General features: G+C 40.2%; 1 protein-coding gene across 12 annotated transcripts in view; it reads left to right on the top strand.

The window, feature by feature from the left end:
- Positions 1–563: 563 nt before the first annotated feature.
- Positions 564–22280, top strand: part of LDB2 (LIM domain binding 2) — a 393773-nt gene continuing 372056 nt past the window's right edge. For 10 of the 12 annotated variants that reach the window (XM_059066469.2, XM_067036364.1, XM_059066471.2 and 7 more), the window contains exon 1: positions 611–1134. In XM_059066469.2, coding sequence (XP_058922452.1) covers positions 1003–1134 — 132 coding nt within the window. In that variant the 5' untranslated portion in view covers positions 611–1002. Of the gene's footprint in view, positions 1135–22280 lie in introns of all 12 variants that reach the window. The other 2 variants (XM_059066468.2, XM_059066465.2) reach the window with 2 other exon arrangements.

A 22280-nucleotide genomic window follows, 5' to 3' on the forward strand; every position in this document is an offset into this window, starting at 1 on the left:
TTTTTTTTTTTTTTTTTTCTTTTTCTTTTTCTTTTTTCTCTCTCCTAGGGAAAGAAGACCATTGCACCATGGGTGTATCTTAGGCATTCCACATTCCAAATAATCGTTTTTTACCTGAAAATGCGTCAGTGACCTGAATCCTGGCCCCCTTAAACCAGCTTGAATGAAGCTTAGGGAGAAGGAGAGGGAGGGGGCTGGGAAGAGGGGTGATTGGAGAGGGCAAGGGGTAAGGAGGGGTTGAAATGCAAAGACTCTAACAAGCTCTTGCTTGGAACAACAGCAAGCAAAATCAAAACTATAGAGGAAGATTAGTGCAGAGGGAAATCTGCATGGGAGTGAATCACCAGCTCAGTTACCGGGGACCACGATGCGCCCGTTTCTGTATTTTGTAGTCATCACATTTCTGAACCATTACAACGGTGTGGCTGTCAGGGGTGAGTGGCTCTGGCAGCGGTTAAACCACCTATATGCTAACAAGCTCAGCAATCAGGTTGTGAAGGGTCCTGGCTAGAGGAAAATAATCCAACCAAACCTTAGACCTCTGTCAGGCTGTGAGGAGAATTATATTTTTGAACTAGTCTACAGTGTGGACAGGAAATGACCTCTCCACAAACTGCTTCTTTAAAAACAAGCAGTGGTGCCTAAAGCTATCCAGCTCCCCTCTCTCTCTCCCCCTCTCTCCCTCCCTCCTTCCCTCCCTTCCACCCTCCCAGCCTCCCTCCCTCTCTGAAGCTCCTGCTCTCTCCCTCCCCTCCCGAGAGCTCTCCCTCCGTCCTCCCTCCCTCCCGCTTGCTCTCCGTCTCTCTCCAGCTACCGAGGGCTCCCACAGCAGTTCCCAGCCAGTGTGTTCAGCCTGCCTGCCTGCCTGCCTCTGTGTGTGTGTGCGCGCGCGTGTGCGAGCGTGTGCGTGCGGCTACTTTGTACTGTGAAGAACACAGCCCATGTGCTCTGCATGGACGTTACTGCTACTCTGTTTAGCTTGATTTTCGACAAGCAGGCAAGATGTCCAGCACACCACATGACCCCTTCTATTCTTCTCCTTTTGGCCCATTTTATAGGAGACATACACCCTACATGGTACAACCAGAGTACCGAATCTATGAGATGAACAAGAGACTGCAGTCGCGCACAGAGGTAAGTACTTCAACCTTGGGTGTGTGTTTGTGTGTGTGTGGTTTTTTTTTTTTTTCCTCCAAACTGTGCCTGAGCTTTTCCTGGGTGGCTGGCTGCATTCTGCGGGAAGTGTCCCACTAGATACTACCACGTACGTGGAAATGAGCGCCAGCATGGATCCACTAGTTTGAACGCTGGGTTTCCAGGCACAGCAACTCTTGGAGCTGGGGACAGTTTCTGCCGGAATCTTGAAATAGACAACCCAGCACTTGATTCGCCTGCCGGGTGTCCAGAAATGCTGCTCTACCAGAACTCTGGCATTTTCAGGCTCTCAGTCGGTCCCCTTAGTGTTTCTTGAGATAGGATTCCGAGGGATTTGGTGATCATTTGCGTCCAGCAAAATAATTTTTTTTTTAAAACAAATCCCAGAGGAAGTCTGCTTGACCGGCATTTGCTTTTCAAAATCATCAAAATCGAGGTGAAAAGGGCAGAAGAGCCACCCTTCGTACTTTTCAGAACTAGCCCAGGAGGGACAAGTTTGTCTATTTCCGTGTTAAATTCAGAAACCAGTTGCTTGGGGCAAGGGGTTCTTGACTTTCTTCCCTCGGCGGTGGGAGTGTCTCCCAGGAGCTCTCACTTCCACGGGAGCTGGTTCAGAATTCAAGTCAGCTTGAGTTTTTGCATATTGTGATCTTGTGCCCCAGAGAGAAGCCTCACCTACTCGCAAGCAACTCTGGGAGCAGAGAGGAGACAGGACTTTCAGAACTTTGTAAATGCAAAACTCCAGACCGCCTCCTGCAATTTAAATATTTAATGCCAGTTGAGTTTTCCTCTGTGCTGGCTGGGCTGGTAGGTCCTACTGCTGGGCTGTCCATTTGCCTTTAAGTTGGGGCTTTGTGTTGAAGTGTTCTGAGGAGTTTGTGATAGGGGCACCAAAGTCACTTTAAAAAGTAGAAATCGCTGGGAATTCTGTCTTCTCTGCCGAGTACAGATACCCGGAGGGTTGATGGCAAAGAGCTTTCAGGGAATAGCTTTGGTAGAATTTTAGGTAGAAGCTTGACTCTCAATTCTGGAAAGGGACTCAAGGTTGTACGATAAAATAAAACACACTTGCTTGAATTGTTAACAGAGCCATGGAGAATTCATGATGTTTAATGTATTTAATATAGCTAACAAGATGTGACCTGCTTTCTGATTGGCTAACTGCTGGACAAGGACTGATTTTTTTTTAAAAAAGCTGGGCTGTCTTTATCACTGCTGTTTTCTTTATATGTTGTTAATACATCATAGATATTAAGTGTACTTGATGATACCCTTGCTCTCCCCAGAAGCCAGTAGCTTTTATACCAGTGTAAACTCCGTCGTGAGCTGTTGGCAGAAAATGATATTTGTGTGTTGTTGTGTGTGTGTATGTATGTTACAATTTGTATATTGCATTCAGATCTTTGCAACTGTGTATTGGAATCTTAAACTCTTGCACAAACTATTGATTGTCACAGCCTGCTTTCAGAATTAGGAGGACAGAAAATGTCATACAGTTCAGACACACATAATTGTAACACATATTTGGAGTAAAAAAATGTCTTAAAAATATGATTAGTTTTAAAAAAGAGACCAGGGGCCTTTATGGATAAATTCTTGAACAGCGGCAGGATTTAAAAAGAACTCGTGTCCATCTTACATTTTAGAAAGTTTTTGAGGAGTTGTAGAAGGAGGTTTTTCTCCATCCTTCTCGGTTAAGAGAGCAGGCAGATTTCTCCGATATCTGTGTTCTCCTGTGCCCCTTAATTATCACCTGGCCAGTTCTGAGCTAGAATACTTCTCTGGAAGACTTCTCTATCCTGGTCCTCATAAAAATCTGCAGGATGCAATAAGGTCCCCACGTTTGTTTCACATTTGAGAGAAAACCTTTGAAAGTCCCCCATTCATAGTATTGTTTCTTAAAACTGGCACGTTATCTTTTGTGAGAGCTAAACTCAGGGAATTCCTTACTTTTGGATTCTGGGGTATTACTTTTAAGTAGAAAACCTGCTTCACAGCTCAAGAAACTGGAGAGGAAAGCTTGCTATGACAAATCTTAAAGATTTTTTTAAAGCTCGCTGACTGACAGAAAAGCACTGAGAACTGTTTTCTAGTATTTTCTAGAGCCAACCCTGAACATTTCTTCCCTTAATTAGATCTTTTTTATAATTATCCAAATAATTGCTCTAACACTTCCTTTTTTCTTTGCCAAGCAGTAAAGGATGTCACGAACCCAAGGCCATAAGTTTGTTTTCATTTCATATGAAAAAAAAGGAGAGAATCAAATAATTGCTCCTAAGATATATAAATATTAACATTTGATATTAGATTTTGATCAGAGTTAGTAATGGAAAAAATATTTAGAAAAAAATAACTTCTTGAAAAAGTTACATTGAGCATTTATCAGTATTAATGGTGACTATTTATGGTAAAGTTGTTCTGAGCCCTAGAGAGGGATTGGTTGGATTAAAGTGCAGTGATACCCAGCAAGAGTTATCAGTTTATTCACACACAAAATCAAATAGATTGTTGAGTGATTACTTTTAGAATTTAACTGGTGCATCCAACCATTTTGGACAAGAGAGACTCACTCTCTTTCTTCTCTCTCTCTTCTGGTTCCTGCTTCTATATTACATGGTATTATTTCATTGACTCCTAATATCGTACTCTCACACACCCATACACACCTATGTAATACTCTCGATTCTCCATTCTTTTTCGAACGTAGACTTGCCTAGAAAGAAATTGCAGCAAATCAGTTTCAATGAAAAAATTATAATCAAGTTTGCAGAAATTTCCTAGAAACCTCCTTCTTTATGGAAAGGAAAAAAAATAGTAAAGAAGCATGGTGCTCACCTACTCTCCTTCCATAGATGACTCCTCCAGAACATTCTCTCCTGGGGATTGATGCATTTCTTCCAATTAAATAAAATCAAAGCCCTTCAGAAGCTGGGTAGTTTAAAAAAACACTGGATTGGGAGTTAATCCTTTTTCGAACTTGTTTCTTTCACTTACAGGGATCTTGGTTCCTCATAAGCAAATTATCTGCAAGGCCTCTTTAATTTAAAAATTCAGATTTTACCGAAGTCCAGGGTTTGATTTTCTTTAGTATGAGAAAGTGTTGTGAACTTGAGTAATGAGCACAGACATTACTTCTTGGCTCACGGTATTTAGTTCAAAATCACAAATGGTACTGAAAAAATAGGGTCATATGGAGAAAATATTGCAGGGAGAAACCCTGACAGTCTTGTTTAAGGCCAGTGCTGGGAGCAAGCAGTTCCTGGGACAAAGTAGGTGCTCAATAAACATTTGTGAACAAGCCGATCATGAATCAGTAGATGCCAGAGGAGAGAGAATTTAACTATATCACTGAAATTGGCACCTTTCCTGAGAAGCACAATTCTGATGCCTTTGGGGGTCCTGGTACCTCCTGAAGCTGCTTTAGGGACCTGCTTCCAATTCTCCTAAAAGTGCTCATCTCCACATTCTCCACACTTATTGCATCATGAGCCAATTTAGATCCCTAATCTTTGTGGCAAAGGAAAGTGAGTGTCTAGGAAATTATGGGACCTCATTTCTTTTTAAAGGAATATGAATGCATTACGAAGCAAACAAAAACAACACAAATATGTTTTACATGCTGTTGGCTATTGTGGGAAATAAAATTTCTTTGCAACACCAGAATCTCAGTGGAATTTCATAAAGAAGTACGTAGATGTTTCCCCCTCTTTTTAATTGAAATTAAGAGAAACTCTTGGAGCTTTGTGTCAGTTTTGGTCACTGTAATTCCCAGGCAGTAGGAAGAGGGATATGTTTTCCATTGTGTATGTTACCATGAATTTACCTGAGATCTTCCAAAATTCATTTACTGTTTGAATGGTCTTGCTGTCTCAAATGTATTTTGAAAGAACGGAACTGCACAATTTTTAGTTTAACACTGCACACAGAGTACCGTCAGATAGGACTTTAAAATGTGTCCTAAAGATTTCAGGATTTGTTCTGTAACAAGCTTCATTAATAACAAAAATAACAGTATTTTTTTAATTTCCTGAAGTCTGTGCTATAAGATTAGAAATAAGTATAGGTAAAATATGAGATCATCATAGTGACCTTCATTTTTAGTGAAAGGATTTTAATAATGTTGCATTTTTATAGAATTTAAGAAAGTTTATCAAGTTATAAAAATTTTGGATATTGTAGACAACTCTTTTTACCTTATTTCCTCATTCAAATGACCAAAAATGTCTCCATTCCAATGAAGATGTTTTTAAGTACATAGATTTTTTTCAGGTTGGCAGTATGCTAATTTTAATAAAATACCACAAACACCAGGAAAGTGTGGATACTATGATGTATTTCTTCTGTTTTGAGGTTTTAAATTCTTTTATCAATATTACACATCCCACTCCCAAAGAGAAAACTGTGATTACAATGGGAAGCTGCCATGTACACACAGATTTTATTAGAATTACGGTTTTTAGTTTTACAGGATTTAATATGAATGTTGAAAATATTTGAAGACCTTGAAATTTAAATCTGCTGCTTTCACCCCGCTTCAGCTCAACTCTCCAACTCCCCGGGGAGGGGGTGGGAGGGGGTGGAGGGCTCTCAGTCTTTTCTTTCAGCTACATTTTTATATACTTTAGTCACAGGGTTTCCCGTTGTAGCATCATGTTTATTCATGGGGTAGCTTAGTATCATTGATGTTCAGATGGAGCCTAGTTAAAATGAGATTAGGTATTTTGGATAGGTGGAAAAAAAATGAAAACTGCTTTGTGATAAACTTGGATTTTTTTTTTTTTCCTAGAAATTTAGAAAGAAAAATGGTGCTGTTACTCGGAGGCATATGAATGATTTTCAGTGTTAAACACAGAACTTTCCAAGTTTTTCGAAGGGGGTTGGTGAGGAGTAGGGGGAGGGGGGATTAGTAGTGGTAAGGAAAGCTATTTTGAAAATGTTAAATGAAACCAAAAGTGAAGTTTTAAAAAATAAGAACTTCCAACCTCTATTATTTTTCAAGATCTCTACATGGCCTCAGAAAACAAATTGCTGGACTCTTGTACGGATTTTATTTTCCTGAGGTCTTTTTTTCCCCCATTTTCCTACTATGGGAACTGTTTTTAATTAAAAATTGCTGCAAACTAACTATTCGTAGGAGGCCAAGAAGAAAAAAAAATCTCTCAGCTCACATTCAACACAGATTCTTATCAGCCTAAAATCAATGCACACTTAAATCTCTCCCCTTTTGGTATGTAAATTATGATATAGGATTTAAACAGTATTCATTTTTTAAGCATTTAGCTTTTTGTTTGCGTTTCAGAAAGAAATTAATTTAAAATATATGGAGACAGGGCTATAAATCTCCTTTTATTACATTTGTCCACATTAACCCATTTTCATGAGGAACACAGAAAACCCCCTTTCTGAACAAGCAAACGAAACAGAAAACAAACAACTCCAAATATTGTCAGGAACAAGATTCATAAACTTACTTATTTGGATTTGGTTGGTGGGTCTCGGAATATAATTGATCTGGAAAAACAAATCTCTTTTTGAAAGTAGCAGAAAACGGAGCTTTAAAAATGTGTTCAGCTGATGTAGATATGACATATAGCTTTGTCATTTTCTGACCAAAATATTTTCCTCCTTTCTTTCTTTCCTTCCCCCTTCCTTTCCCTTCCTCCCTTCCTCCTTTCCTTCCTTTCTTTCTTTTTCTTTCTTTCCATCTTTCTTATCAAACTGAGCTTAGACTTTTTTTTTACATTTAAATTCTGGCAGCATGCATCTGAACATAGGCAACTATTAATACTTGAGACAAACTTCAGCCCTTCCTTCAAGAATTTCTATACTTCAGGCAATGACAATATCTGTGTCTGGAAATACAGAGACGATTGAGACCATTTGGTAACAAAGGGCGACGTACAAACCAGTTCTTACGATGTAGTGCCCTGTTAGGTTAATACACTGTGCCTTTGTATATTGAAAGATATGCACCTTTCTGAAAAGTAGTCGTGATGATAGTAACTAGCATCTGTGGAAGGGTCACTATCTGTAGGGCCAAGGTGCTAAGTGCTTTCCGCACATCAGCTCATGTAACCCTCATAATCACCTCCTGAGATTGGTACTCCTAACATCTGCAGCTACTGATGAGGAAACAAAGGGTTAAGTAAATTGTCTAAGGTCACACAGATGGTAGTTTAATTTTAGAAGTTAAGCTGTTAACTGCTTTGCTATATAGCACTTCTCTGAGATAAGAAATACTAGCAAGGATTTTAGTTTCACCTGTGGAAATTTATTAGGTGAACGCATTCATTTTTTCCTTGGATAGGTTGACTTTGGCAGTGGCTGGAAAGATGACCCCATCCACCTAACCTGGTTGGACTATTTGCCTCTCAAGTGTCTGACTCATTTGAAAAGGGACCATGTGAAATTCCAAAGGATGGAATCAGAGGTGGAAAATATACCCTGGTTATTGAAAAAAAAGAACCAGATTCACACTCCCTATTAAAGAATGAATATTTTCAGTATTCATTGAAGTGGCCTTATCTGAAGAGTCACTGGACTTGTTGTGGAACACTGTGCATAGTTATCTAAGAGTTTAATTTTTTAAACTTAAAAATATTTAAATTTCCATTCAGTGCTTAACTCTTCTCAGGTGTGTTCTGTGGAAGATGGTGGTTTAATTATTTTAAACATCAATGGGATGAGTAGAAAAGCTATCCCATTTTTGGTAGCGCCACCCCCCTCCACATATAAGATTAGGAGAGTAAATTAGAATTTGGCATGACGTTGGCTTTCTTTGCAGGTAATCAATTAGGAACCGTAGAAAAAATAAAGGCATAGAGGGAAGAGAGCTCCTAACATGTGTTGGTTTCTCACTATCCTAGTTTGACCCTAAGAGGCAGTCTGTCCACATCGTGTGTCTTTGGATTTCCTCGTGGGAAATGAGGTTTCCTTCCTAATCCTGTAGCCTACTTTAGCTAACTGTGAGGCCACTGTGTTTGTAGTAAATGCCTGCCAATTATTAGAGATAAGATGGATCTCTTCGTGTGATCCACTCCCAAGCCCAAGATGCATGTGTTCTGGTTCTCCTTTAACAGATAAGGAAACTGAGGCTCAGAGAGGTGAAGACCAAGTCCATACATGGGCATCCCCGGGGGCTGGATCTTTTGACTTCTCCGTTCAGTCCTCTGCCCAGAAGCTTGCTGGTAAAGGCTACCCGCTCCCTGTTGGAAGCCCTGACAGCCACCCCTTGCCCTCAATTTACTACCACTTTTGACCAGCCTAGTTTGAAGTTATAGTCTTCCAATTAAAAACAGAGTGCTGTGTGTTAAAGATGTGGTAGATCCCTCTGAAGAAGAGGAACCACCCCTATTCTGGGGACCTCACAAGCCCCCATCCTCTCTTTTCAAGATTTGGATGGTCTCCTAACTCTACTCTGTGCTCCCTCTTTCCACTATATAATCTATTTTCCCACAAGCAGCCAAGGTGATATTTTTGAAACAGAAGTCAGAGCACGTCACTCTCCAGCTCCCCCTCACACCTAGAATAAGCTCCAAACTCCTTGCTCTGGCTTTTAAGGCTCTATTGATCTGTTGTTTCCTGATGGCCCAGTCTTACCACGTGTTCAGCAAACACCGGCCACAAGGGACTTCTTTGGATCCATTAACTTGCCAAGCTTGTGCGTACCTCAACACCCTTGCCCTCAGTGGTAGAATGCATTTATGGATTCCTCCATAATAACACTGATAAGTGTTAGGAAATCTAATTTGAATTAGAATTTGGCTTGGTGTTGGCTTGATTTGCAGGTAATTGATTCAATGTCTCAAAGAAAATAATGACCATGAAGGATGAGTCCTAGTACTTAGTAGGGCCTCTACTGATCAACTTAGATGCTCTCTTCACAGAGAGGCCTTCCTTGATCAGCTCATTACCCCTCGCACACACAGTCTCACTCACTTTCTATCACATGCTGATAATTTTCTTTGTAGGAATTATAGCAAGCTGGTATTTTTTTGCTTCTAGTTTATTTCTCAAGTGTCAATAGAATATAAGCCACGTGAGAACAAGGGCCTCATCTGTCTCCTTTACAGTTGTCTGCCCAGTGCCCCATAGTACATAGTTGATATGCAAAATATATCTGTTGAATAAAGGAAATTACGTTGTACCAGCACTATCCAGACTAACACTGGAATTTACCTTGAATCCTCCCAACAATCACCGACAACTACAGTTGGAAAAGAATCTGTAAGCCTAATAGTCAGGTGAGCATTTACAGATAGAATGTTCAGCCAGACCTGCAGAAAAAAGAAGCCTGAAGAGAGGAATTTCTTCTGTGAAAGAAGTGTTGAGCTGAGAACTTTGCCCTCTGGGTAGTATGAATCTGTTGGGAATCTCCTGATTTCTGATGAAAAATATTTACACCTTCTCATTTGCTATTTCTACTACTTCTCTCTTTGGGCCTCTCCCTGAGGGCCCACAGCCATGAATTATGATATGAATCACGATAATACCTTACGTTTCCTGGAGCACTTTGCATTTTGGGAAAGTGCTTTCAGGGCCATTAATTAGCTTATTTGAAGTGATTTATACAACAGAAGATATGGGAAGTTATATTAGTATATGATGTGGTTTATAATGTCTTTGTGTTTACGAATTGTGTGGCGTGTTTGTGTTGTGTGTGTGTGTGAATGTGTGTGCATATGTATGAGAGAGACAAAGACAGACAAGAGAGATATTTGCTCGCCCCAATCAGGTTTTGTTTGTGTATGTGTGAACCTTCTGGTTAGGAAACATGCACAACTTTTTTTCCACTAGTGTTTTTTTTTCTTTGGAATGAAAAGAGTAGCATGCCTGGAATGTAAAGATCTGAACTGAAGTATGACTTATAACAAATCAGATTTGGATCCAAACCCTGGCTCTACCTCTTGCTTGCTGTGTGATCTTAGGGGAGTCATTTAACTTTTCTGAACCTTCATTTTCTTAGCCTGAATTTTATGTTGGGAGGTGAATGGCTAATGCATGTAAAAATTCCTGGTATATAGTAGGTGCTCAATAAATGGGAACTATGATGATGATGATGATGCCCTTTTCTCTGCCCCATCAGAAAATTAAATAGTGTAAGTCATGCAAAACATTGCTTGATTTCCTAAAAGTATCTTTATTTACTTATTTTTTATTGAAGTATAGTTGATTTACAATATTGTGTTAGTTTAAGGTGTACAGTAAAGTAATATACGTGTGTGTGTATATATATTTATATGTTCTTTTTTCAGATTCTATTCCATTACAGGTTACTGCAGGATATTGAATATAGTTCCCTGTGCTATATGGTAAATCCTTGTTGTTTATCTTATATATAGTGTTGTGTATCTGCTAATCCTATAGTCCTTACCCCTCCCCCCTTCCCCTTTAATAACCATAAAAGTATCTTTAAAAATATATCTTACAAGGCTTTCACAAGCATATTTCAATTTAGTGAATGAAACTTGCAGTGACATGTAGGATTTGTGGGTTTGGGGTTCTTTAATACGTGACAGAACCATCAGGGCATTCCACCATCATATAATAGTGATGACACAATAATCATACACCTTCTTGTGGCTGTGATCTCCCCCAAAGTCCAGGTTATAATTAACTCTTAGACATACTAAGATTAAAGACTAAGAACTGATCAATGTATGGGACACACGGACACCATTCTCTTGGGGAAAATCTGTGTTCAGGGTTTGCTCTAGCTAAGAACTCAGTGGAGATAACAGAATATTGAAATGTTCCCCTTCACCAGTGCCTTTGCAGGGCCATCTAAACAGGGACCCTGGGGAGGGCTGGAGAGCACACATCCACTGGCCTTGACTGGCCATTTTGTCTAAAGAGGTGTACTTCTCAAAATGCTGCCTGACACAGACTCCTCCAAGGGAGCTGTGTCAGTACTGGGTGAAGCCCAGAGCCCCACCTGCATGTCTGGACAGATAACAGCCCTGCCAGACTGATCCACTGTGACACTTTGTGGCTTACTCCTTAAAACAGTGATTGCAGTGTACATGAGTGGAACTGGTGATGCTTTGAACAGCACCATGTGGTATCTATCTGGCCAGGGGGATCAGGTTGACAGGTAGTAAAGCTACCCGCCTCTACTTTCTTTATGGATGCAACCAAGTGTTACGATGGGCTGTGTTGTCCCACTGACTTCAGTGTACAGCCTCCCTGATTTTTCATATTGAATTCCTTAAATTACACATACCATCCTACACTTCATTTCATTGACTAGGTCACCTGTGATTTTTATGTAGAATTCCACATTAATAATAATTTTTAATCAACCTTTCTAGAGAAATAGCTTATATAACTGAAACATTACATTGTTTTAAATTTTAATTTAATACATATTAAATGAAATATAATTTAAATTTACATTTGTTTTAATATATGTTATTTTATTTTGAGAGGGTAGTGCTTTAAATTTTGCCTCCCATTATGGGTCATTTCTTAGTATTTATGAAAATTTGATCTTGAGACTGAAAATCTGTGTAGACAATCAAAAGTTACACTAATGATTTATACAAGGCTAACCATTTGGCAGTACACACACACACACAAAACCCTTCTTATGCCTTATAATGTTAGCTATGATTACTCTGCAGTTGGCTGAAATTTCTTCCTTGAAATTGAAATTAAGCGGTTGGTGCATATCACGTGCCTTTGAAAGGTTCTGGTACAGAAATTTTGATGGAGCCTATGGCTCCCCAGTTGGTTGAATCCTAGAATTTCAGGGCTGGAATAGATGTGAGTGATCCCCTAGTCCAAACTTCTGATTGTGGAGATTGTGGAAGTGCCCAAACCAGACACAGGTGGCGCTTACCTGGACTACAACCTGTTGTGGATTCAGAAGTGGTCTCAGGTTTTCTAAATCATAACACTAGCTGCCCAGGTAATACCCAGGAAGTGGCCAGATCAAACACTCTTACCTATCACTAATTTGTACTTCAACCCTACAAACACTTTTCCTTTTCAAACCCCTTTCTTCTTTCCAGTTTTCCAATTCGCCCTAAAATGGTATCTATCTTTAGCATCATGCTATTGATGTTGAAAAGCACATCACTAAGCTTTATTGCTTTAGAATTTATGACTCTTTTCCTTGACAATTTATTTAAAATAAAGTTGCATATGTTTTAAGATATAGGTCTACTTCTTCTGATTTTAAGAACTTGGTTCATTATCAGTAATAGAATATTTCTAAAGGACAACAATGCACAAATAGGTAAATACAAATTTTCTTTAGTTCTATTATGCAAAAAATTGCTGTTAACATTTTAGCATATCAATCTAAGACAGACAAACATATGCATCAGCCTTTACATGCTTAGGGACATACCGAACACCCGTTTGAATCCAGCTCTTTTAACTAAAATTATGAGTATTTCACCATGTTCTTAAATCTTCTTAAAATTTTGAGTTGCCTGAATTATTTACACAAATGTTTATGTTTTTAACATGATATATATATATATTTTAACATGATATATATATTTTAAAAATTATCCAGCTTCTTTGCACCATGATTTGATCTCAAGGAAATAGCATTCTTAGTAATCAATCTTGTCCCAAGTAAGTTGGAGGGCTGCTGATATAAGGAGTTAGCTTTGGTGCCTATTGTGATTACCATTAACATTTAATACTAGTCAGAAATCTTGCACCCAGGGCTCTGTCTCCTTTTGAGAAAGCTTTTCCCTCCCATTTGAGGGCAGATCATTTTCCCCCCGTTTATCTTTCCTTTGTATGATTTCTGAGTCAGGAGGCAACCAGCACACAACCTTGTGCAATGTCTGTAAATCAAAAGATTTTTGCACAGTTCCTACTGCAAAAAGGGAGGTTGAATTCATGTAAAGAGTTTGCGTTGATCTAGAACCAGTAGTTGGGATACAGCCAGTTAAATTATGATACCGTTTGAAGGACATGTCTTCAATTCAAGGAGGAAAGTGATATCTCATAAAGTGGGCTATGTCATGAGTTGTATGCAGTATTATCTTATTTTCCTCACTGGATCGAAGAGCTCCTTGGGGTACTACCTTATTCATGTTTTATCCGTCATGACAATTGACAGTCTTGGTGGCCAGTTGCAGTCTTTTTTTTAAAGGTACATTTCACAGAGGCCACCATTTTGTAACTAGATTCTGAGTTATCACTGTTTTTATATGGGTGATATGCATTTTATAGATAAGCCTCACACACATGTTCTAGGAAAGAGCAGTCATAGCATGCAATCAGACTGTGTCCCCTACATAGCGTGAGCATTGAATGACTAACTTCTGGAGTCCAGCAGACTTGTTTCTCTCCTTACTATTTGTGTGACCTTGAGTGAGTTAACTCACCCTTCTGTGCTCTGGATAATGTGGGGATGATAATAGAATCTACGTCCTTGGAGTTTTATGAGGATCAGGTGAGATAATTATAAAGTGATGAGCCTGAGCCCTCTGAGTGTTCATTACTACGATGATGATGCTGCTGATTTGTTTGGCGGATGTTGAAGTCTACCATATGTGATATTACTGGTCTGGAGGTGAAGAGGGCAGCATGCCTGACTTGAAAGGGCTTAGTGAGACCACAGTAAGGATTTGCAGAGAAGGAGGGATGAATGGGAATTTGCCAATTTAAGAATAGTGGTGGAAAGGATGCTTTTGGCTGAAGGAAAGGCACAGGCAAAGAAAGTTGAGTCTCAAAAGGTGATGCTCTGTTTGAGGAAGGGTGAGGCTTTTGGCATAGCTGGGGTCTAAGGTCTAGGGTGGTTGTATGAGTGTGTATATATGTGTGTAGGGTGGGGTTGAAATGTGGTAGGAAATAAACCTGGAGAGGAAGTGAGGGCTGGTTGTGAAGGCTTCGTTATGTCCAGTGAGGCCGTTGGTCTCTATCCGTTAGAGACTATCTGTTGGACTTCAGTACAGTGAGTATGAACAGGGCCCTGGCATGATTTTTTAATTTCTTAGTGCTTTGGTTTCCTCATCTGGAAAATGACACAAGAGTAGTCCTCACCTCGTAGGTTTTGTTTTAGGGAATTTAATGGGATGAGGCCTTTAAGCTTTTAGACCTGCTGGTCTACCACCTCACTACTGTGTAGTAAGTATTCCATCAACATTGGTTTCTACTCTCAGGCAAAGAGAACTGATAAAGGTACTTTTTGGCTCGGGCAGTGAAACCAATGATGTACCTTCGAGCAAGGTCACTCTGGTCACTTTGTGGAGGGCAGATTGGCAGTCTGTCTAGGAACATATTTGTCTGCTGAGAGGAGGGGCTCAGTGGATGGGGAGATGCACAAAGGAAAAATGACACACATTTACTGGCTGGCTGAGCTATTTTTAGCCTAGCGTGTCTGAAGCAAAGGATGGATTTTCATGGCATTTTTTTTATGATGCAAAATTACTGTAAGCCAAAGTTATGTAACTTGCCTAGGGACACTTTATTTGTCCACCGATGAGGCCACTGTGGGGTCCACAAAACTTTTAGCAGCCGTTTTAGAGGGTGGGTCCCCAGGGTCGCCAACCCTGACTTTTCCTCCTGCCTTGACAGAATTGGGAAACTCAAATTGATGAGCTGGGGCTTCTGGGAAGATCCCGCCCCACCCCCCACCCCCCACCCCCGCCGTTACCTGGCAGCCAGCCTGGAACCAGGACCCCAGATGGAGATGGCAGTGAGTCAAGTGAAGAGGCTGAGCGGGGAGCGAGAAGATGGGTTGAAATCCTCTCCCACCCAGGCCGTGTAACATGAGTCTCTGAGCCTCAGTTTCCTTGGTGTAGAATGGACAGAACAATAGGTCAGCTTCCGAGGAAAATCTTGGACACTCAGTGAGACGGTGGAGGGACGCTGCCAATACTGGGAGGTATTGGAGGGTGGCTCTGCCCTTCCCTACCTGGAATTTCATGTCATATTGGGGGCCAAAGAATTTTGTTCAAGGGTGTTTCTTAGACTCTTCTCACATTTTCTTTCCTCCCTAAACTTGAGCCTGTGACCTTAGATAAATCTTTCCCTTTCCTGAGCCTATTTCCTCTTCTGACAGCTCTGGATTCGAAGAGATATGAACTGCAAGGTATTCTTTCTATCACTATTTTTATTCTGATTCCCATTAGGTGGACTGTCTGCTTCTGTTTTTAATCTCCCCCATGAAACATACAATCAAGGTAAATAACGTGCTCGTGACATTGCGACTCCTGCCCCTTTTCTCCCACCTTGCTTGCTGAGGGGATCTTGCTGAGTCACAGAAAGATTTTTCTTGCTTTTCCTCACACACTGGCTGGAGCTGGAGCACCACTCTGGCCTTCTCACCCTCCGGGCACCATTGTCTTAAAACCTGCACATGAAAGAAGGTCCGTCCGGGGATTGTTTTTTCCCCCGTCTTTATAAAAAAAACCTCAAAATGCAAATGCAGGATGTCCTAAAATCACAGAGTTCAGAGGGGTCCCGGGACAGTTAGTTTTTCTCTTTTTTTTAAAGAAAGGTTAAAATTCATCGGAACCAAGACTAGAAAATAAGCTTAAGGTGTTAGGTTATTCCGAAAAGACTGTTAATGCCTGTTGGCTGAGTGCATTAAACTGCTTTGAAATGATCACTTGTGTGTACTATTTTAAAAGCTGCTTGCTAGGAGGGTTATTTAAACCTGTTTTTTTTCCGGACTCAAAACGTCACATTTGTCCGTTGAAAAAAACACTATATTTGAAACAAATAAACATTAAAATATAGTTTATTATATTTCCAGCCATTCGTCTGAAAGGGAAATATGTCAAGACATTTATAGTTAGAAACTGAAAACTCCGCCCTAATTCACTCCATTGTATTTCCAAGGAGCCCAGCCATATATAATATTACCAGGTCTCCTGAGGCCTCCTTGAAGGGATACTAGATACTCTTGGTTATAACAGGAGATTGGGGGAGGTGGGGAGAGAATGGCCAGGGAATGGCTTCCAGTCCTAATTCTATATTTCCTGTGATTTTTTTTTTTTTTTAAATGGAGGCAGGGGAAAAGGAACGAAGAATGAAATCTGCTGTTACTTTTAGTATGGCTTTGCCTTTAAAACCATTTAAAAAGGAACATTCATGGTGGCACCCTGGGGTGTCTAGGATGGCATGCCTTGGCTTCTTCATCCCTCAATCACCTACTGAGTTTTCTTATTATGTGGTCAGTGATGGAGGTCTACCAGGAAGCCCTGCCCTCATGCTCAAAGCCTAGTGGGGAAGACAGCCAACTGAACGTCTGCTTATGATGGGCAAGACTGGGCTGTTGAGAGCAGGGAGGATGGAAGGTATCCCAGCAGGGACTGTGGTATCAGGACACACACACTCCCGCGCCCGCTTACGCTCTAAGTTGCTTACATTATGGAGTAAATTGTGATCTAAATATTCATATTTTTAATCTAGAGCACTGCTAACTTTTTGACAACACTGTGTACCCGATGATCTTTAGAGAAATTAAGCTGCTTAGATATCCCAAAACAGGGAGATAAAGTCATGCAGCATTCATGCCCCCATGATGGCTGCAGCCAGGTCCCTTAAACTACTATAACCGAAACTGTGGGTGAATAAGAAGAAAAGGGGACTCGTCTAAGCCTACTTAAAAGCCAATATATGGCAAAAATAATCTTTTTTTTTTTTTTTGCCTTAGGCCATGAGAAATTGTCTTTGTGTAGGGTAGAAAATGTCATCCTTACCAAAGAGTTAATCATAGTAATTTTTGTGAAACTTCCAGGTTCTCATTTAATGAATCTTAATTGAAAAAATATCCCCCTCCTCCAACTATGGTATATGGCTAGACAATATTGAGAGTAGTTTAGGGAAGGAAACAGATCATGCCAAGCCTTGAGTGGTTAGGAATCCATAAAACTGAAGGCAGGGGACTGGATGAGAAAAAAAGCAGTATCTCAAAAATTCAAGATGAGGAACAATGTAATCATACTGTGTACTTATTAAGTGTCTGCTGCATGTCAATCTCCCAGCTGAGTACTTTAACCTTATTGTCTCAGTTAAGTTGCACAGCAGTGCAATAAGTAGGCTTATTACCTCTATTTTACAGATGAGGGAACTGAGGCTGAGAGAGGCTTAGTAATTAGCCCAGAGTTTCACAGCAGGCAAGAGTCACACTATGGCTTGATCCTAGGTGCACCCAAGGCAAGATCTGATCTTCACCCCGCAATTCCACTAACTCTCCAGATGGTGCCTCACTTTACAGGTGAAGAAACTGAGGCCCAGGGAAGTCCAAGCAGGCCTTGGGTCATAACATGAGGCACAACTGAAGCCTTATCATTGGTGATGACTTTGGTTCCTTAGTGGGAGCCAGCATGTGCACAAAGAGAATCCACCATGAGTTCACATCACCCTGGCCTTCTTGAGGTGTGGGACCACATTTGGCTCATCTTTGTATCAACAACACAGAACACAGGTGCAGAAGAGATGCTCTAGACCTTTCTTGACTCAATAAAGACTATGAGAAAAGAAGCAGGCCCAGAAGTTTAAACACAACTAACTAAGCTCCACACAGACAATCACGGGGTCTGTCTTTCCAGGAACAGCGGCCTGTAGGTCATGTTTATGTGAATTAGTAAAAGGTCTTCCCTCTGGGTGAGCTTTTTTGTGCAAAGGGAAAGCTTTCTGGTCTTCCTGGCAGGCACTAGCCCCAAAGGGCTTGGCAAAGTGCTTGGGATTTCAGTCCCCTCTTCCTATTTCCTTGGCCAACTGCCTTTTTTGCAGTGCGGAAACTGCCCAAATGTACAAATAGGACTATTTTTGTTTAATTCAGTCACCCAGTGTCTAACCCAGGACCTGGAACCTGATGGATGCTCACTACATATCAATTGAACACACGAAGAATTTTAAAGGCAGTGCTAAATGGTCTACTGTCATTAGAATACAGTGAATACCGTAGAATGTTTAGGCCATGTGTCATGGAAGAGGTTGGATTTGAATTGGTCTTATAAGGGATTATAGGCTTTGGATTTGTTGAGGAAGAAAAAGGGTAACCCAGCTGGAGGGAACAAAGGCCTGAGATGCTGGTCTGGGGCGGGAATAGGATGTGGCTGGCTACGCTGTGCTCAGGGAAGTCTCTGCGGTGGGAAGAGAGTTGCATAATTGGAGTAGGCACCATTCTATTCTCACTGTGTTCCATGCTTGGGGTCCACAATCCACAGAATACAGTCATTTTAATGGTATTTTGAAAACATCACTCAGGTTGCTGAAAGGAGAATGATTTGGGAGGATTTAATAGCAGATGCAAGAAGACACATTAGAGAAGGATATTACAGTTTTCCAGGTAAAAGATAATAATGAATTGGATCAACTTGAAGCCCATCAGGGTGGCAGATGAGTACGGATGGGGCAGTGCTTGGTGATGGATTGGCAACGGAGGGCATTGGGTAGGAGAGGTCTCCAGCCTAACTCTAAGGTTACTGGAATAAGTGTAGGGACTCTTTCCAGACTTGATCTCTACCCATTCTGGCCAACAGCATGTATCTGTGTCCTCAAGCCCCAAATCAGTGTGCAGTTCAATGATGTTCACTCTACCTGCTTCCCAGAATCCACTTGAAATAACAGTAACAGCATCCTCCTTGTCCATCTGTTCTGTTAAATTCCTCCGTAGCCTTCTCTGCCTCCCTTGAGCTCTGCATTTCCCAAGCCCCTTCCCTTTACCTACTTTTGATTAGCTTCTACTTTCACAGCATCTTCATCACTTACCAGTTTGTTCAACATTCTTTTTTTTTTTTTAAAGCAAAGATTGATTAAGAGTTTATTCCCTTCCCCATTTCTGAGTCTCATTATTTCCCTGTTCTTGGTTATTAGTGGTCCTGTTTTCTCTAAAGTGCCTTTTGTTTTTTAAAAGCTCTTGTGATTCTCTTAAGCCCATTTGCCATTTTCCTGGCCTGTCATCCTTTTCCCTATCAACCTTAAGTACGGCATTAGAGTTTTCTTTCATCCCTTCTTCCCTTCTCCAGGTACAACTATAGACACTTGACTGCTCTAAGTTTGCTAAGCAGTGTCTGACTCAACACAGAAGCTCAATAAATATTGGTTAAGTTTGTTCCTTTTCTTGAATGTGCAGACTTGGATGGAACCACTTAAAATGCTCTGGTACACACTGTCTTTTATATTTATATACATATGTGTATGGCTACCTGAATCCAGGCTTTCCCTGGGGAGACTCACAAAATAATTTAATTCTCTGTGACTCTGTAACAGTGAGGTAGATTTTCACCCATGTCTGTGGGAATACCTCAAAAGTATTGGGTGCTCATCATAAATGTTCAATCAATTCTTATGAGTGAATTTACTTTTCAAATTAGTTGCTAGGTGACTTTTGATGTTTTTGCATAATGATTATGGGTCTCAGTTTCTATATCTGTTAAGTGGCGGTAATCAGGGAACCAAAAAAATTTAGGGACATTTGCAGAGTATGCATATATTCCACATATGGAAACTGTGCTAGATTCCAAAGAAGCAAAGATGGCTAAGACTAGGAATAAGAAGGAAAATAGGATGGTTTGTTGTAATGACCCTTTGAAGATCTAGTTGAAATTTGAAGAATTGTTTGCCCTGGATCGGGAGTGGACCCTGAAGTGAGGTCATTTCTTTCTTTAAACCACATCTGGCCTGTCTCTCTCCAGGTTAATGTTAAAGGTAAGATGAGGTAACATTTGAAAGTGTTTTCAATAAATATAATTACTTTATAAATTCCACGCTGGGAAATTATCATTAAATCAGAGGTTAGAAGATTTATACAATGTATGGGGCATTTGGTGAGTGAAAGGAGATTTTTGAGGACCGATGAAAATAGTTATTTCTGGAAATAGCTTGTTGTTTGCTGATTACTGCTAATTAGCCTCAGTTTAATGCTTTTTCCCTTAAAGTGTTTAGAGATTTGTGATGGGATTATCTATGCAAATTGAATACTTAAAAAAACCCTCTGCAAACCTGTATGCTATATTTATAAACTTTACATTGTACTAAAGTCAGCAAATGTCACAGAATTAAAATCAGTAAATGCAAAAGTGAAGGTTTCCATAGCAACAGTAACTAACCCATATTGCATGTAAAATGGAATGTACATTAGGATTTACATTTAATCGTCTATTAGTAGATAAAAATACTATACAGAGCAGGTGCAATATGGTTACGTTCGGGTGACCCTAGCAGCTCTTTATCTTTTAAACTTCAGGCTTTAGCTACTGTAACTCTTTTGTATCTACCAAATTTTGACTCCTTTAAGGAAAATGAGGTACGGAAAATTAGAGGCGATGTTAGGGCAGAAGTCTGCATCCCTAGATTTAAATGTAGCAGAACATCATCCTTGCATAAATTATCAATCAACTCAGTAGGTGTTTCAGAGAAAGAAATAGATTCAGAATACTAAATGTTTAAGAAATTGTTGAACGAAGCATGCTTAAGAATTTCTGTCTCCGTAGTTAGTTTATCCAAATGTTCACTGCCTCTAAAACACGGTAATGCAAGGTGATTTTGTGGCTTTTAATTGGTTGTGGAAAGGCCCATAGGCGGGTGGCAGGACTGGTGGCAAAAACACGGGTCACAGCTCCATCCCACTACTCTGTGCATCTGGCCTCCCTCAACTTCATTGTCCTCCTACTGTGCGTCCTTTATCTACTACTAAGTGTTCTCAGTGTCTCAAGTTGGAATGGGAGGAAGAGAATGGGGGGTACTTCATAGACTCTAGATCTCTTTGTATGGATGATGGTTTGGCTACAGTGTGAGTTGCTTTCATAAGGAATCAGCAGTCTAAAAATTAGGCTCTGCCTTTCACTTTCTTCCCTGGAGATGGCCTGTCCTTGGCTGTGGCTTGCATAACAGGATATCTTCTTGTTCTGAGGCCTTCCCAGCCCTTCTGGTAGATAGCTCTGTGTCACTGCTGAGAAACAAGCCTCCTCCATCCCAGTCTAGATCAGGAGATGGCTCTAACTCTTTTACTGAACAAAATTTTCTTTCATAAAATTAGAAGAGATGTTGGTACTGACTAAATGTATGATTCACTCTAAAATGCAGTTGATTTTCAAAAATAACTTTAAGTAAAATTAATCATAAGATTTTTTCCCCATAAACTTTGACGGTCTTTAGTATTTCTTGGCTTTGATCTCCACCTCTTTGATACGGTAGATCCTGAGTAGGGCACAGAATCTGCTTTTTATGAAGTAACCATGGTAACTTCTAAAAATTTCTTTTAAAATCAATCCGTTAATTTCGTATAGTATAAGATGTTATAATGCGGTTATCTGGCTACAAGATCAGAATTTTGCCACAAGCCCAGAAGCTCTGTGCTAGTCACAACCCTCTTCCTTGTGGAGTATTAAGAGACATTTTTCCTTGTATAGTATTAAGGGACATTTTTGCTTTTAACGTTCTGTTTTCCCTATCAGTTTCAGCAGCTATTTTCAAACTGGTCTGCCTCATTTTCCAGTGAATACCTGTTGGCTATTTTTGGTTCACTTATTTTCTGGGTCATCAGATGAGCCATGGCTTCTTTCTGCTTCTCGCTACCCATACTCTGAGAGCATGCATGTCCTGTGGCTGTCAGTGGTCTCTTCCACCTGCCTGTGTCTTAGAGTTCATGTCACTTTTGCTTATCACATAGAATTTTTATTACATACGTACTTAAAAAGTTCTTTCAGACTTTGCCTTGTTTAATCCAATCTCACTCTTGTGCATATATAAACAGGAATATAAAAGAAGTACGTTGGTTAGGTATCCTAAGACTGTTCATATTCAGAGTCTGACTTTTTGTTCTTTTGACTCATAGCAGTCCAAGAACATTGGTGAGACAGCACACTGCAAAATCACCCATTTAAAAAAAAAAAAAAAAAGCCATTGGTGCTAGGCTCTGGCTAGACTTTCATGATATAGACCTTGACTAATTTTGAATTCCGTGCTCAGGAATGTAGCTTATCTTATTGGATGCACAATCTCTCTGACTCTGACGTTGAACCATTTGATTCTGCGAGGTTCAAGAGTGATCCATTTTGTCTTTCATTTTCCCCCAAATCATTCACACCTAATCTGCAAATTACAATGCTTCTGTTTTTGATATTTGGACACATGTAATGACAGTGACTGCTTGACAGAGAGGGTGAATTAAAAACATTGTAAAACACACATTGAGACTTCAG

Source organism: Kogia breviceps, chromosome 6 (assembly GCF_026419965.1).
Source record: "Kogia breviceps isolate mKogBre1 chromosome 6, mKogBre1 haplotype 1, whole genome shotgun sequence".
Classification (NCBI taxonomy): Eukaryota; Metazoa; Chordata; class Mammalia; order Artiodactyla; family Physeteridae; genus Kogia; species Kogia breviceps.